General features: G+C 57.1%; 1 protein-coding gene across 1 annotated transcript in view; it reads right to left on the bottom strand.

The window, feature by feature from the left end:
- The window catches only part of PKP1 (plakophilin 1), a 45781-nt gene that overhangs the window by 12941 nt on the left and 16395 nt on the right, over window positions 1-16445 (bottom strand). The window contains exons 3-5 of the mRNA XM_072831372.1: window positions 4609-5003; window positions 1795-1939; window positions 690-897 (exon numbers count right to left, since the gene is read on the bottom strand). Coding sequence (XP_072687473.1) covers window positions 690-897; window positions 1795-1939; window positions 4609-5003 — 748 coding nt within the window. The remainder of the gene's footprint in view (window positions 1-689; window positions 898-1794; window positions 1940-4608; window positions 5004-16445) is intronic.

Genomic DNA, 16445 nt, shown 5'->3' with positions numbered 1-16445 from the left:
GCTCCGGCAACGGAGCCCTGCGGAAAGGTCACCCTCCAAGCGGGCCTGCTTTACTACATCTGGCCCCCTCAGCCTGCTTCCCAGCAGCGTCCCAAGGAGACTGCGGGTTCTAGAGGGCGGGGAGCACCTCGACTTCTTTATCTAGGTTAAAATTAGGAATATGGAAAGTGATCCCGACACACTTGACTGCTCCACGGCTCTTAATATGAATGTGAGCACTCAGAGTTGCCTAATGTTCTCTGGTTTCCACCTGAGAGTCACCCCAGAAATACTTCTCATGTCACTCCACGCACGGTCTCCTCTTCCCCGTCCAGTCTGAGGGCTTCAGAGCTCCTTCTGTCTCTCGAGCCCCGGCCTGAGCACGGGAAGGCGCTTGAGACCCCGTTAGTCTGTCTCATCGACGCCCCTCCTCCCTTCACCTGCAGATCGCAGGCTCCGCTGAGTTTGGATCTTGCCTGGACCTGGCCTTCCACCCTTCGCCTTCTATCTTTAGAAAGATCTCGGTCCCTCGTGGGTGCGCACCATGTGGACACCACTATTCTGGCTGGGGCCGGTACGCGGGGCTCCCGGGGTGTTAGCCTAGGGCCGATTCTGCAGCCCAGCCTGGAGGGGCTGCCCCACACCCCACCTGGGGGCTGCAGCCAGCGGCCCCGGAACCCCGCCAGCCCTCCAGGCCTCGGGCTCCCTACCGGTCAGTTGTTTCTGGATCTCAGTGCTCCCGGTTCTCCTCAGGAGGCTGACAGCCTCTCGGATCCCGCTCTGCCTCCGGGTCTCCAGCTTGTTCGTGACACTCCGGAACACCAGGTTACGCAGGGCCCCAGCCGCAGCCTGCTGCACGTTCTGGTTGGGGCTCCGGAGGAGGTCCACCAGCTTGCAGATGCCTCCCAGCTGATACACCTGTTGGGACAGGGGGGCCGCCTCGCCCGGTCAAGGACGTGAGGCTGATCTAAGGACTCTACTCAAAGCGATTTTTCTCAGACCCGGGAGTCTACCATCAGTTCCGAAATATTCAAGTCAACCCAAATAAATACACAGCGTGGCGTAATGGCAACCGACCAGACCAGACGGCAAGATGGACTCAGATGCTTGCTCCCCCACGTCCGCGCAGGAGACCCCAGGAAGGCACTCCTCTGCTCGGAGCCCCGCTTCCCTCCTCGGAAGCACGGCGGCGAGGACCAGGGGAGGGAATGCATACAGAGCTGCGTCAGAGTCCTAAAGCAGGACAGACCCTCCCCCGGGAACTCTCTCTCCTGTGGCAGGAACGTTGATGCGGATGGATCCTGGAATCTCTAGGAAACCCGTCTAGGACCCTACACCCTTGCGCTGCACTGCGGAGCCCCACAGGTGTCCTTCCCGCCACCCAAACTCGGGAGATGGTGAGATCTCCCATGGGTGCTGGGTGCGAAAGAGGATCAAGCTATGGAGAGCAGAGGGAGGGGGGAGACAGAGAGGCAGAGAGACGAGACAGAAAGAGGGAAAGGGGGTGGGGAGGGAGTTGAAGGGTAGAAAGTAGTCACATTCTCTGGTGGCAGTTGGGAAAGGGGATTTCTGTTGAACCCACGGCTGTTCCTTCCACGACCAGTGGAGGAAACACGCCTGACTAATGTCCACCCAGCTAGAGGGCTAAGCTGCCCAGCTGTGATCTTAGGCAATGCCCAGCAGACTCCTCGCCCCAGGCGGCCAGGCAGGGCGAAGGGGAGCAATTGCCACTGCCCTCCCCACCCTTCCAAATGGGCTCAGGCTGACAGGCCCAGTCCCTGCCCCGGCCTCCGGGGGAGGAAGGTATGCAGTTACCTGTTGTTTGGCCGATTCGTCCTGGAAACAGGTGTGCTGGATGTAATAGGCCCCGATGGCCTGGTACTTCTCGTCCTGGGAGCTCAGGTACTGCACAGCCTTGGGGATGGTCAGCCCACTGCACTCAATATCCTCACTGCAGATCCTGTGGGCAATGGGCCGAGGGCGGTCACAGGGCAGGCTGGCGGCCCCGGGCTGGGGGCTCAGAAATCCCCCTGGATGCCCAAGCGGCCACGGCCTCATCAAAGCAGAACAAGGCAGCCCCGGGCCCACTTGGAGAACGCTCCGTGGAGCAGCTCTGCCAGAGGGAAGAGGCTCGGTGCGATGACGCCCTGGTCATGGGTCTGCATCCAGACAGATAAATTAGCTGTGCACTGAGGACAAACTGCCCTATTTCTGCGGGGAAGCTCCCCACCCACTCGCCATCTCTCATGTCTATGTCGGATGCTGGGAAAATGGAAGAGAATGCTGCGAGCCTGTCCATGCATCCATCCATCCATGCATCCATCTTCCCTCCCTTCTGTCTCTATCCATCGATGCCTCCATCTCTCCCAAAGTCCAGCTAATTCTTCTTCTTTTTTTAAGATTTTATTTATTTATTCATGAGAGACACAGAGAGAGAGAGAGAGACAGAGGGAGAGGCAGAGACATAGGCAGAGGGAGAAGCAAGCTCCATGCAGGGAGCCCGACGTGGGATTCGATCCCGGGACCCCAGGATCACGCCCTGGGCTGAAGGCGGCGCTAAACCGCTGAGCTCCCCGGGCTGCCCCAACTTCTTACATAAAAATTCTCACACCCGCTCCATCCTCACGGCACTGCCTTCCTCGTGACCATGAGCACTCTCACTGGCCCACAGCAGGAGACCCCCAGAACTGCCTCTCTCCTCCAAGCTCCCCCATCCAGAGCTTTGCTCCCTTTTGCCAGACTAGCCGTCCTGAAACCTGCTCACTGTGGTGTTCCCGACAGTGGCTTCCCCAGGCTGCAGGTTCAGGTGCAGACCACTGACAGCAATAGCCAAGGGCCCGGGTTAAGTTGGACCGCATGAAATGGCGGAGAGCCAGCTTTTTGGAGACACAGACCTAAACATCGCATATTTCAAACCAAGGCTCTGGCTCTGCTCTGCCCTGCCGCACGCTCTCCAGCCGCCTACGAGGTCCACTCCAGAGTCTTCTCATCGCCGAGTCCACATCAGGGCTCAGGTGTGCCTGACTGCCAGGCTGCCTTTCCACCTGTGTGTGTCCTGGTTCCCCACAGAGATGGAAACTTCCCGAGGGCAGGGGCAGCCCCTTCTGGGGCCCCAGCCCCACCCCACTAGACGTCTCCCCAGCATTTCTGGAGGGAGCCTTCTCCTCGTTTGTACTAGCCTCAGCCTTGCCATAGTAAATGCTCAGTAAATATTTGTGGTTTTAGTGTGGCATCCTAGCTCCATTTCTGGAAAAATCACCCAAGGGGCAGAGCTCTCTGATGTTTCTGGTATCAGTAGCACTCGTACCCTGCATTGAGAAAATGTCACATCATCTCTACGTGGCTTGCCATACATCCCCTTCCATGTCCTACCCAGGCCTTGTCCTCTCAGGGCCTCTGGTTTGGGGGCAATAAGCCCGGGCTAGATGCCGCCGCCACCCCTGCTCCACGAGAGAGGGCTTCTTAGTCCTTCTCCAAATCATCCTAAGTCCACCTGATGGCCTTTGAGTAGTTGGGAGAGGTCCAGCTTCACAGCGGGGCTCAGCTTATTATGAAAACACTGTGACACAGTGGGGACAAGCACAGGATGCTCTATCAGCTGTGTGACCCTGAGTTCACTTTGCCGTGCACGTTTCCACCTCGGGAGTTCCAGCATCTGCCTGGAAGGGGCCTTGAGGATCAGAGATGAGGCCTGAGAGGCTCCTGGAGCTCTGGGACAAGCGGTTAATCAGCTGATGCTGTCGCCCTAGGGTAGCTCTGGGCCGTGTCCCAGACCTTACCACAGACCCTGGAGCAGTGTAGATGCCGCGTTAATGTTTGTCAAATGAAGGCATCAATGTAGGTGGTGATAAGGAGCAGTTTGGAGGCTTATGGAGCTCTGAGCCCCGGAGTGCAGGCCCAACGTCCCCCGTGCCCGAGACGCTGTGGCTGTGCCCAAGCCACCCTGTGCCTGTGGCTCTTTACAGGACACCCCACTTCGTCTCTTTCCTGATGGTCCCTGGGTGTTGAGACAAGGTGTCCTCTGTTCCTCAGCACTAGCTCCAGTTCCTCGGTTTTTACGACTGTCTGTCCTGGTTGACTTTTGTCCTGTGAGGTGGACCGCGGCCCCCTCTCCCATGGCCTACATCAGGGCGCACGGCTTTGCTCTTTCGGGACACGGGCAGAGAGTTGCCCGCCCAAGATCACAGATGCCCAGTCCCCTGGAGGCCTTGTTAAAGCACACGTTGCTGCCCTCCCCCTCCCCCCCCCCGAGAGTTTCTGAGTCCATAGGTCTGGGCACGACCCAGAAATTAGCATTTCTCACATGTTCCCAGGTGCTGCTGCTGTCTGGAGGCGCACGCTTGGATCCCCGCTGGCCTGGCCAGCTCCTCTCATTAGCCCCGCTCTGTTCACAGCCTGAGACCCTGTAGAACCTCCAGGTTCCTGCATTCGTGTTGCTGTCGGGGTTCGGTCTCCCCGCTTCACGGAGAGTGTCCCAAGGCCAGGAACACCCCCTGGCGGGGACGGTGAACGTCCTGGGGACCGAGGTGGTCCTTCCTATTGTGAGTAGCTGCCTCGCAGAGTGCAGCCTGGCCCCCAGCCTGGCCCCCAGCCCGCCCGCCGCCCCCCACGCAGCCTGGTGGCACTTACTTGGAGCTGGCCCTCGAGTGGCCAAAGGACAGGTCCTTGTTGCAGGAGATGGGTGGGACGTACACGGGGTCCGGCTTGGAGGTGCAGGAGGACGGGCGCACGGGACACTTCTTGACCGCCTTCTGGCCGCTGCAGGTGCTGTAGAAGCTGTAGCGGTTCTGGGTGGTCTTCTGGCCCCGGTTGCCCAGCGTGCCCTTGCGCAGGGTGCCGCGAGGGTCACAGTAGAGGTCCGGCTCGCTGCGGCTCGCCTTGATCTTCTGCATGAAGCAGATGTCGCTGCCGGCGCCAGTGGTGGTACAGGTGCCCCGTGGGTAGTGCCGGCCCCAGTTCTCCATCTGGCTGTAGGAGCTGAAGCGCCTGTTGTCATTCTCCCGCTTGAGGGTCCCGTTGTAGATCTGCTCAGAGAAAGGGAGAAAGGCTCAGTCCAGGTTCCTGACCGGGGATCCTGGATCCAGCGGGCCACGGGACGCGGTCCTGCCCTGGCCTGTGTCACGATGATCGTGGGATCCCGGGATGTTTGTGGTGGAAGGCACCTTGGCCGTCATCTCATACATCATTATTTTTCAAACTGACATCGATTTAGCCGATTGTGACTCTCATTTAAAAAAAAAACAGAAAAAAATTTTTAAAAAATTTAAAAAAAATGGGACAGGGACGCCTGGGTGGCTCAGGGGTTTAGTGCCTGCCTTCGGCCCGGGGTGTGACCCTGGGGTCCCGGGATCGAGTCCCACATCGTGCTCCCGGCAGGGAGCCTGCTTCTCCCTCTGCCTGTGTCTCTGCCTCTTTCTCAGTGTCTGCCATGAATAAATAAATAAAATCTTTAAAAATAAAATAAAATAAAAATTTTTAAAAGGAACAGAATAGCATACGCTGGCACGTAAGCTCTCAGAGTTCGATGCAGGGAGCAGAGACACATGTGGTGCTGTGAAACAGCACAGGGATGCTGGGCTGCGATGTGTTTCTTACTGTGGGGGGAAGCCACTCATCCAGCCCTACCTGGGAGTCAGAGGCCCAGAGAAGACAGGGGACTTCCAACTCAGAGAGGAATGGGCATGTGCTCAGGTCCCCACGTCCCCGCTCAGCCCCCTGTGCCATCCCCAGATACCGGCAGCCTCCAACACAGCCAGCCTTCCTGGGTCATCAGTACGCAGCGTGGGGAAATTCCTCCTTTTTTGGCCAGAACTGTTTTGCACTGTTATTATTATTATTATTATTATTATTATTATTATTATTATTATTTTTTTTTTTTTGCTGAACTGTTGCCTCTCCTCTGCCAGGGCAAGAAGCAAATGGTAACAGGCCCTCCAGGGGAACCCCTCACAGGCCAAAGGGAGCAAACGCTTCTGCTCTTGGGCTCTCTTTTACAAGGGCTCTGGCCCAGGGGCTTAGGGTGGGGTATAAGGGGCGGGGGTCTTCTGGCTTTGTTGTCAGGCTGGCAGGAGGGAGAGGTTGGGCAGAGGCTCCATCTGGCAGGAAAACATGGGGCGACCCCCAGGGCTCTGTGTGAGCTCACCTGGGGAGGCAGCCCCCCCGCCCCCCCCCCCCCCCCCCCCCCCGGGGAAGAGCCTGCAAAGCTGGAGACTGGGTGAGGACGGGCTCGGAACAGATCTGTGGAAGGGGGACTTTCCCAGGAGCTCACAGGCTGGTGGTGGGTCTGCGTGCTCCGACTTGTCCTCAGACTAGAGGGCAACACCGAGTCTGCGGAGATAAAGTGTCTCCACACAGGTGCTGACTTGGATCTCACCTTTGCTGGGATGAGCCAAGGCCAAGTCTAGCAGCCCAGAGCCTGCCTGCCCCACCCCATGAGTGTGAGTGCGTGTGTGCACGCGTGTAGGGGACGTGGTTGGGAAACTGGCTCACTGTCCTTCACACCAGCTGTAGCCACAAAAGCCTGGGAAGGGGCCTTGTCTTGGCCAGTTGCCTTTCATCTCTGTGGGGGAAATCCCCCGTGGGTCAAGGTCCCAGTCACAAGTGGCACCCAAAGTCAGCAGCCACACACTGTTAACCTCGGCAATGACACTCCCACCTCGTCCACCCACATGCTTGGCTGGGCATTCAGGCGGGCAGTTTTCTTCCCCAAACTGGGTCAAACCAACCTACCGCAAAGGGAACAGGTGTGCAGGTGCCGGGGAGGCCTAAGTGGACAATAACAGGCAGAGCGAAGAGGAGTGGGGGCAATTTTCTGAGCATTTTTGACATGGAATGTGCACCTCGCACAAAATATGCAATTAGGCCTCCCCTGCTTTAGGCCAGTGGCCACACCCCTCTGCACTCCATCCTCCCTGGGTGGGAAAGGTGATGATGGCACTTGCGAGAGCAAGCTGAGCACTCCCATGGGGCCGGCTAAGCCGCACATGGAAATGCAACAAGGAACTCTCTTGTTCTCAGTAAATGACGCTCCTGGACGTCATCTCAGACACCTGATGAGGAGCCCAAAGGCTCATCCTGGACCAAACCCAGTGAAAATGTGATCATGCTGATTAAGCCTGACAGAGGCTTTGGGCTCTGCTCTCCTGTGCTGGGAAAAGGAGCAGCGGGCGGCCCTGCCAAGTCTCGGCGAGGGTGGGCAGCCCCGGGGAAGGGCGCTGTGCGCGGTGGGGAGCAGCTGTGGCGGAGGAGGCAGGCTGACCCGGTGGGACTGCATTTCCTGACCCCCGCCAGCCACACCCCAGCGGCGTCACCCAGGCCCTGGGGTTACGGTGGCTGGGGGCTGAGGACAGCCGTGGGTGCCTCCCGCCGTCATGACCCTGTGCTGTCCTTGGACGGGTGGGAGCCAGGCTTCCTCCTTGCCCGACCCTTTCCCGTCCCCATATGGCAGGGGGTCCGGTCTCCCTCCCAGGCTCAGACCAATGGCCCGTGACCTTTCCAGGTTTCTATCAGGCTGGAATCCTGGGACCCCAGCTACATTGCTCCAGCCCCCTGGGCAGAGGGAGACCCGATGGTCAACACCAGGGATTCTGGAGCCGCTCCGCCTGGGCTGAGCCCTGGCAGAGTCGACGACCCGATGGGTGGCCTTGGCTACCTTAATTAAACACAGCACGCCTTAGTTTTGTTTTGTTTTTGAATCTATAAAACCGGGATTATAATTGTACCCAGTGTGGGAAGAATGCAGTGAATGGATGTTTGTAAAGTGCTTGGGACAGCGCATGATGTAAATGTTTGTTCAGTAGGGACATCTGTGGCCCTCCGGTGCTCAGGCTGGAGACAGACGGTGGCCTCTAGGACCTGGCCAAGGGCTTTATATGACCCGAGCCATAGGAAAGGGGGAGCAGGGTGGCACATGGATGAGCCCATGCAGGCTAGTGCGGGAGAGGGGCCGCCCTCCTCTGGGCTCACCCCGCTGCAGAACGGGGCTCAGAAGGGTTCCGGGGAGCGTGATTAGCGGGCTCGGCTTTATGACAGAGCGACGCGGTGTTCCTGACGTGGGTGCCGGCTGCATGTGGGGCAGGACATTTCTTCACCGGGCAGGTTGCCCCCAGCACTGCGGGAGGGTTAGCTGCCTCTGGCCCCCAGGCCCTGGACGCCGGTCGGCCTCGCCGTCATCGCGCCCCGCGAGATGCCCGCCCCCCCCGCCCCCCAGGTCCTGAGCAAGCCGCCGCAGCTGGGCCGGAATCCGAGCAGCGTGCACATGTGCCCCCAGCAGCGAGGAGCGAGCGCTCCATTGCCCAGGCCGGGGCTCCCAGGCCCACCCCCACACTCAGATAGTGATCTGCTGGCAGCGTCCTCTGCTTTGAATACAAAGGACAGTGAGACACACACACCCCCCGCCCCCCCCCCCACCCCGTCTGGTTATCTCAGGCTTCCTTGGGAAACTCCAGCCTCGATGGATGGCCCATGCATCAGAACATTCCAGAGGCTGGAAGCTCAACTTCCCGGGTGGTGGGGTGGGCAGAGCTGACCCTCAACCAGAGACCAGGCTGGGCCCGACACTAGGGGAAGCCCAGGGTGTGTCCAGAGAGACATGTTTCTCCACCTGGGAGAAAGCGCACGGGGTCTCGGGAGGTCGGCACTTGGATGGCACTTCCAGATGCCCTGGACAGAGCTGTCCTTTGCAAGAAGCCCCTCCCGCCCAGGCCCTGCTCTGCCCCCACTTCTGCTGATGACTTAGGTCTTGGCACTCCCTTTCTCCCCTTCTCCCCTTCGTTCTTGGAAAACCTGTCATTTATGTCCTGCTGAGTCCTGCCCCCTCTTCCGGCTCCTCCTCACGTCAGGAAGGCTCAGAGGCCAACCCTCTCACTTTGCAGGCAAGGAAACTGAGTCTGGGAGGGTGACCAGACTAACACGGACAAGGCCCAGGGCCTCAAAGAACTGACTAGAGTCAGTTTCTCCCTGAGACAGTCCGAAGAGGCCCCCGACCTGGAGGAGCTCCAGTTGGCCCAAGGTCCTAGGACGCGACAGTGTCCAGCCATTCAGGAAGAGATGGCATCCTTCTGTCCTTCCAACTGAGAATCCCTTCTGACTCCTCCTTCCCCCTCCCACCGCCCAGGCCGCGGCCCCAGCAGGCCTCAGATTGCTGCTCAACAGTTTCAGGGACTCCCGCCAGCCCCCGACTGGCCTCTGGGACCCGGGGGCCTTCCTGGTGGTGCCATCCACTTGACCTTCCTCAGACAGCTTTCCTTGCTTGACAAGCCCGCTGCCTCTTGCAAGACAAACTCACCAGCCTGGGCCCTTGTCTATCCGGTCACCCCTGCCCCCCCCCAACATATGGCTTGATGCCGTCTGATGACACAGGCCGTGGCCTGCGTCTGCCAGCCTCTCCTCCATCCTGCATCGCTTCCCTTGCCCCTCCTCCCAAATCCTGTTTCTCCAAGGCTTCTTCTCCAGTCACCTGCACAAAGCCTGCTCTGACCCAGCCAAGGCCCCTTCTCTGGATCCCCATTGTGCCCAGAGCCAGACTGACCCATCTGCACACCCCCACTGGCTGTGACCTCATGCGTTCTTTGGTTGGCGATGGTCATTTTCCCCAAGTCCTCCGGGGTAAAGACGCCCTTCGCCGTGCCTAGAACAGGGCTGGCCTCATCGCAAGCGCCCAAAGGAGTGCCTTGACTTGCCATGGGAATGTGTGCCAGGGACGGGAATTCGGGCCTCCGTGGGCACAGGGGATCCTTGGCAACGAAATGAGCCGCCAGGAAGGCGGAGGGGTTCCGGAGGAGGCAAGCCCGCTTGTGGGGGTGGCCCCACGTGTGGCTTCCGGCCATGGGGGACCAGGATTCCTCCCCTAACCTCTTGACCTGGGCCTCCCGAGCTGGTTGGCGGAGTCTGGAGAGTTCTCCTCCAGCCGCAGCTGACCAGACAGAGGGAGGCAAGCATGTGCTGGGCAGACCGAGATGAAAAGAGTGTCTGTGTCCCCAGCTATTAGCCCATTTTGAAAGCACGCTTCTGCCAGCAAGGTGGGGCTGGCCAAACCGGCTCCCAGCAGGACACACCCTGCTCTTCCCCAGCGAGTCACACACCCAGCGGGTGCCGGCAGGGCCACCTTCAGCAGTGGAATCCCCACGCCCTCCTCGTGAGAGCCAGAGCACACGCGCGGGGCCCGGCGAAGCCACGACAAAGCACCTGTATGGAAAACGCCTCGAGGACGGACCCCCTTTGCCTCCTGCTCCCCCTCTGTGCCCGGCATGCAGGGGCTCTCTTTCGCCTTCCTGGGATTTTAGCCAGGACCAGGCACAGGCGCCGCTGGCTCGTCCCCGGGGGCAGAGGGGGCCTCACGGTGCAGTGCGGCAGCTCTGCTCCACTTTTTTGGGGGGTCTGGGGAGCATGGCCTCGCTCAGCAGGGGGCAATCAGGGCCCCAGGGCGCGGGGAGTTCTCTGGGTGAGAGGAGCTGCTTACTGAGCAGTTTGAGTCAGAGAGAGAGAGAGAGAGAGAGAGAGAGGGAGGGAGGGAGGGAGGGAGGGAGGGAGAGACGAGAGCCTCTGGGCCTGAGTCACTCAAGGTGGGACTTCAGCAGCAGGAGTGCCGATCCTGGTCTCCTCCTGGGCCCCACTCCCTCTCTGGCGGGGAGCAGGGGGTCCCACCCCGGGCTGGTCCTCCTTTCCTTTCTCTGGCACGTAGCTTCGTGTGGAGTGTGGAGAGCAGAGGCCCCCCCCCTCCCCCCGCAAGCCAAAGCCCTGACATCCAGGCAAAGAGCTAGCCCGTTCTGTTTGGAGGTGGCTGTGGTGGTGGTGGGTCTGCTGGGGCATCCTAAGGCCAGGGAGGCACGGCCCCATGATTCCATCCCAGCACCCTGAGGCCAGCAGCACCTACTCAGGAGGGAATCCCAGTTTGCAAACCGAAGGACAGAGGCTGGTAGATCGGTCTACTCGGTCAGGTGAGGCACAACAGGCACAACCTGATGTCAGGTGTTGGGCATCTTCTATCACCTGAATTTTTAAAATGTAAAAAAACCCCAACTCAAACCCATGAAAGTTTTGATGCCCATCCTGGGAGTGCAGAGTCCCTCAGAGATCTGGTTAATAACGGTTAGCGTCCCTCGTCGCCTCTGAGAGGTGGAAACTGGGGGCCTGCATCAATCAGGGCAATAGTAAGAAATGTGGGTAATTCAGATCCAGTTTCTGGTTCCAAAGCATCTGGACAACTGCAGCCCAATTAGAAAAGACCATAAAAACCCCAGGCTGTAGCTTGTGGGTCTTTCAAGATGGTGCTACATCCTCCAGGGAGCTCACAGCTCCGGTGAAGGAGGCATCTTGCCCTGTTGGGCTTGAGGCTCCAAGTCTGAGTCCCAGGCTGGTGGGAGGGTCAGGCCCCCGCGGCTCCCGGCGTTATCGGGCACCAGGGTGCAAAATGTCTTGTGTACCCCAGCACCCTGCCACGGGCGGGCGCTCCATGACATCTGCCGTGGGAACAAACCACTGTGGCCCTTGGGAAGCCAGCTCCGTCTCCACGCCCTGCTCTCTGCCTCACTGCTAACCTGCAGGAAAACGTGGATTTTCTGAAAATCTTCTCTGGAATCTCCTCCCCCTTCACATCTGACAAGTGGGTTTTCTTAGCTTCTTAGGACAGGTTTGGGGAGCAAGGACCTAAAGTTTCATGTGTACACATCTCTGTTACATTTTGGAAAGGAAATCCCCGGCAGGTGTTAACCTCTTGTGAGGACAGACCCCGTGGCAAAGGACACCCCTCAGACCTTGGCCATCTCTCTTTCATGTCAGACAAGTCAGAGGCATGACTATCCTGCCCTCTGAGCCCCCTGTTCTGTGGTCACAGCTTTTGAACCCAGAGGCTGACCCCACTGTCCCTGAAACTGTTCATCCTGGGAAGGAGCCTTATAAGGTTTCAACATGAAATAATCCCAGAATCTCAGAGGATACACCAGTTCCTGGAAGAGCATAGTCGAGGGTCAGGACGATCCCGCTAAGTTCAGCACCCCGCACCCCATGCTGGAAGTCCGAGGGCAGCTCAGTGGCCCCTTTGACCACCTCCCACATACTGGCCCAGGAGGTGCTTCCAGACATAAGAAGAAGAGGGCCTTTGGGCTGTGAAGTGGGGACATCCTCAGGGGCAGATGCTTACGTGGCCCAGAACAGAGCTCCTTGGAGACACCGACCATGGAAGGAAAGTACTCCCGCTGATGAGGAAGCAGAGAATTTCACATGAAAGGAGGATCCTCCAGGGCTTGGGTGCTGGATCTCCACTCTGGAAGAGGAGCCCGTGTGCCTGTGGCCACACACTCCCATATGCACACCTGCCTACATGGAGCACTTCCCTGAAGTTCCTTGAGCAGACTGTAAGAACATCTCAGCCGGCGTGGCGCTTTACAGTGTGCCAACAGCTCCCCAGTCGTCATCTTGTTGGAGACTCCTGTTGACAGCATGCCCATCGTCTCCTGCCTCCAGTGAAGCGTCAGGGCAGACGGCAGCAACCGCATGCTCTCTGGGAGCATTTATTAAGTTCATAGAGCTCAAGGCCACATGGCTGGCTAAGGCCACATGGCTAAGATGAGGCAGACGGTGAACCAGAACTCAGGTCTCCAACTTCCCTCCTGGTGTCTGTCCTCCAGCCGCTGGGCCACGGAGGTCTGGTGACTTGAACGGAGCCTAAATGGCGAAGAGCACCTGCAGCTAGGGGGCACCTGCAGGGGCTCCGCCTGCATCTGGCTAGTTGCTGGCCCTGACTCCTAGGAAGCCCCTTCCCCAGGGGCTAAAGACATAGGAGGAATCTGCCCCCCACCCCCATTTTTGGCCTATTTTGGGAGATCCTTAGAGACATTTAGGAAGACGGTAGCTCCTCGGCTGTGTGATGCAACACCACTGCCCAAAGACCTGGGCTAGAAGACCTTTTGCTCCAAGGGACACCGGTGGGCAAGGAGACATTGTGGTTATGACAACTGGTCTGTCTGGGCCAGGACCGTGAGAGTGAAGGTGCAGAAAAGTGACTGTACCCTTTCAACCACGCCTTATTCCAAATGCACCATGGAGCACACCTAGATTGGGCTGGGAAAGCAGGGAGTCATGTCAAGACTGGTGCCTGAGGCTGGGCCTGGAGTTTCTGGAATTAGCCAAGTCTTGCTGAGCTTCTTCATGCTCAGGGAGTTGGGCCACCCTGCTCCAAGCCTCGGGGACAGTCAGGAGGATGGAGAAGAGGGGGCTGGGCCACTGGCTGGCCCTGAGCTCCCCTACTTTCCTCAGGCTTCCTCCCGCAGCACCCCCACTCTGCTCCCAGCACCATGGGGCCTCCAAGAGTGGATGAGGGCTCCAGACAGATGTGGAAGAGGCCTAGAATCTCCTGTGGACCCTCTCCAGGCTGGCCCCCGGGAGCCCTCCCACAGAGTTCAGCACTCAGCAGGCCATCAACAGACACTCAGTCAGAGACCTCATCTAGGGGCACCTGGGTGGCTCAGTCGGTTAAGCAGCCAACTCTTGATTTTAGTTTGGATCATAATCCCAGGGTCCAGGGGTTGAGCCCCGTGCCAGGCTCTGCCCACAGCTCAGAATCTGCTTGGGCTTCTCTCCCTCTCCCTCTGCTCCTCCCCACGTGTGTGTATGCTCTCTCTCTGAAATAAATACATAAAATACTAAAAAAAAGAAACATCACCTTTACCTGAAACCATAAAACTGCTAGAAAAAAACATAGTAAGCTCCTTGACATAACTCTTGGTGATGGATTTTTGAATCTGACACCAAAGCAAAAACAAAAACAAAAACAAAAAACAAAAGCAAAAATAAATAAGTGGGACTCCAGCTTATTGAGCCCTTCTGCAGAGCAAAGGAAATCATCACCAAAACGAAAAGGCAACCTACTGAATGGGAGAAAATATTTGTAAATCCTATTATCTGATAAGTGGCTAATACCCAAAATACATAAAGAACTCCTACAACTCAATAGAAAAAAAAAAAACAAACAAAAATCTGATTTAAAAATGGACAGATCTGAATAGACGTTTTTCCAAAGAAGATATATGCAAATGGCCAACAGGTACATGAGAAGTTGCTCAACAGCATTAGCTATCAGGGAAATACAAATCAAAACCACAACAAGATATGACCTCACACCCGTTAGAATGGCTAGAAAGAGGAGAAATAACAAATGCTGGCGAGGAAGCAGAGAGGAGACCCTTGTGCCCTGTTGGTGGGGATGCAAACTGGTGCAGCCTCTGCGGAAGACAGGATGGAGTTCCCTTGAATAATTAAAAATAAAACTACTGTGTGATCCATTTATCCGAAGAAAAGGAAAACACTAACTTGAAAAGATACGTGCATTCCCACGTTCGCTGAAGCACTGTTTACGTGGCCAAGACATGGGCGTGATCGAAGTGTCCACCGGCAGATGAATGGATAAAGAAATCGTGGTGTATAGGCACATACAATGGAATATTACTAAGCCATAAAAACGACGAAGCCTTGTCATTCGTGACACTATGGACAGACCTTGAGTGCTTTACACTAAGTGAAATGAGTCAGACAGAGAAAGACAATGATCACATGGTCTCTCTTACATGTAGAATCTAAAACCCATCCTCCCTGAACCCCAAACCCCAAGAACAAATACACAAAACCCATGCTTATAGACGCAGAGCACAGACTGGTGGCTGCCAGAAATGGGGGTGGGGGGCGGCTGGAGAAATGGGTGAAGGGAGTCAGAGGGTTAAAAAATATATATCATCTTTAAAGGCTCCGTTAAAGAAACAAAACTATTCCGTCGGGTGTATGGCTGGTCACCTCGGGGAGGGGGCTTCACTCTGGCGATTTTCTCCTTGGTTCTCAGCTTCACCTGACCTGCTGGACCAGCTTTAGGACAATTATCCTGCGTGATGACTTTGCGACCCAGAATCTCCCCAAGAGTGGGACACGCATCGCAGGTGATTGAGAGGTGACATCAGAGCATTTAACGCACCTCAACAGCCAACATTGAAGCACACAGAAAGCTCTTCCTTCTTCCATTTGATTACCATAAGGAGAAAGTCTAGGTTGGCGGCAGTAAGGTTTTTTAGTACTTGCCAGCCTCCCTTACAGAGCAGAAAGAAAAAAAAAAGGGTGGGGGGAAGGAAAAAAAAAAAAAGGAAAAAAAAAAAAAAGCTTTATCTACCGGGAACTAAATGATTTGTTTGTTTCTATTCATTAGTATTGGTTATAAGTTATAGTTAGCTTTCATCCAGGGCAAAGCATCCTGTTTTTCTGTTTGTTTGTTTATTTTTTCTCACTTCTGAGTTAGTGATATACATTTTCCTTTCAAAATTTCCTTTGAAATTTAAAATGAAGTACATCAGAAATAAATCACAGCTGGTCACTGATTCCATAAAAATCGTGACAGCAGACTGCCAGTGACGCACGTAGGCTTGGGGAACAGTCGCCCACAGTGGCGAGGGTCCCCGGATGTAACAGTGTGACGAGGTGCTCCGGGCAAGGAGTCGGGGAGACCGGGGGTTCCAGTCTGGGTTTTTCCTCGTCCGGCTGTGCGGCCTTGGGCACTCATCTCACCTTTCTGATCCTGTTTCTCCAGCTATAGAGTGCCCTAGAAGCTTCTTCGGACTTGGGCGCTCTATGATTCAGCCCCCGCTGGAGTCACAAACGCCTGCTTCCCAACCTAGCTGGGTGCTTCTGAACAAACCCCACCTTCATCCCCTTGGGGCTGTGCGCTGTGCGCCCTGCAGGAGAGTAGGACGGGGTGGGTGGGGGTCTAGGGCCCCAGAGCTGCTTCTCTTCCCGCCCAGCTCATCTCTACCCCTCGCCCCCACCCCCCACCCCATTTGATTTTGTTTTTCAGCTGAGCTTGCTCTCCCGGGGCAGGACGGCCTCCGTAGAGACTTGCCAGGGCCCTGGGGGAGAATGCTGAGCCTCACCCCAGCGGAGGGTGGGGATGGCTCTTCCACCCACTTGGGAAATGCCGCCCCATTGGTCTCGCTGAGCTCTGTGACAAGAGGAAAACTCTGACACCAGAAAAGAGGCATCAGGAGATTTACCCAGGGCTTTGTTTTCGCGGACCTCCTTCCCGTCCCCCTGCTTCCTGGCTTTGGAGCATGTGCAGCTGGCGGGGCAGGACAGGAGATCCTGACTCACCCCGGCCCACTGGGCTCTGGACTGGGTTTTGCCAAGTCTAGCAGAGGCACCGGGCAAGTCCCTGCATTTGCCTGCGGCCTGACTTCCCTGCACGGAAAATCAGAAGACGAGCGATGGTTCCCGCCGATCTCACAGAGACGGAGGATCGGGCGGGGGAATAACCCGTGAGCCTTTGTGTAGATTCAGAATGCTGCACCGGCCCAATTACTAAATGACGGGGATGCTCGAGATCGGGCGCTTCCCCCGGGAGGCCCGGCCGCAGACGAGGGCGCCGGGGCGCTGGCGGCCTGGCAAGCTGCCACCCGCATGCTCACCCCAGAACCTGGGGGGGCCCTGCCCAAAGC

This window comes from Canis lupus, chromosome 6, assembly GCF_048164855.1.
Source record: "Canis lupus baileyi chromosome 6, mCanLup2.hap1, whole genome shotgun sequence".
Lineage (NCBI taxonomy): Eukaryota > Metazoa > Chordata > Mammalia > Carnivora > Canidae > Canis > Canis lupus.
The sequence above is the reverse complement of the archived record's forward strand: the minus strand, read 5'-3'. Positions and strand labels throughout refer to the sequence as shown.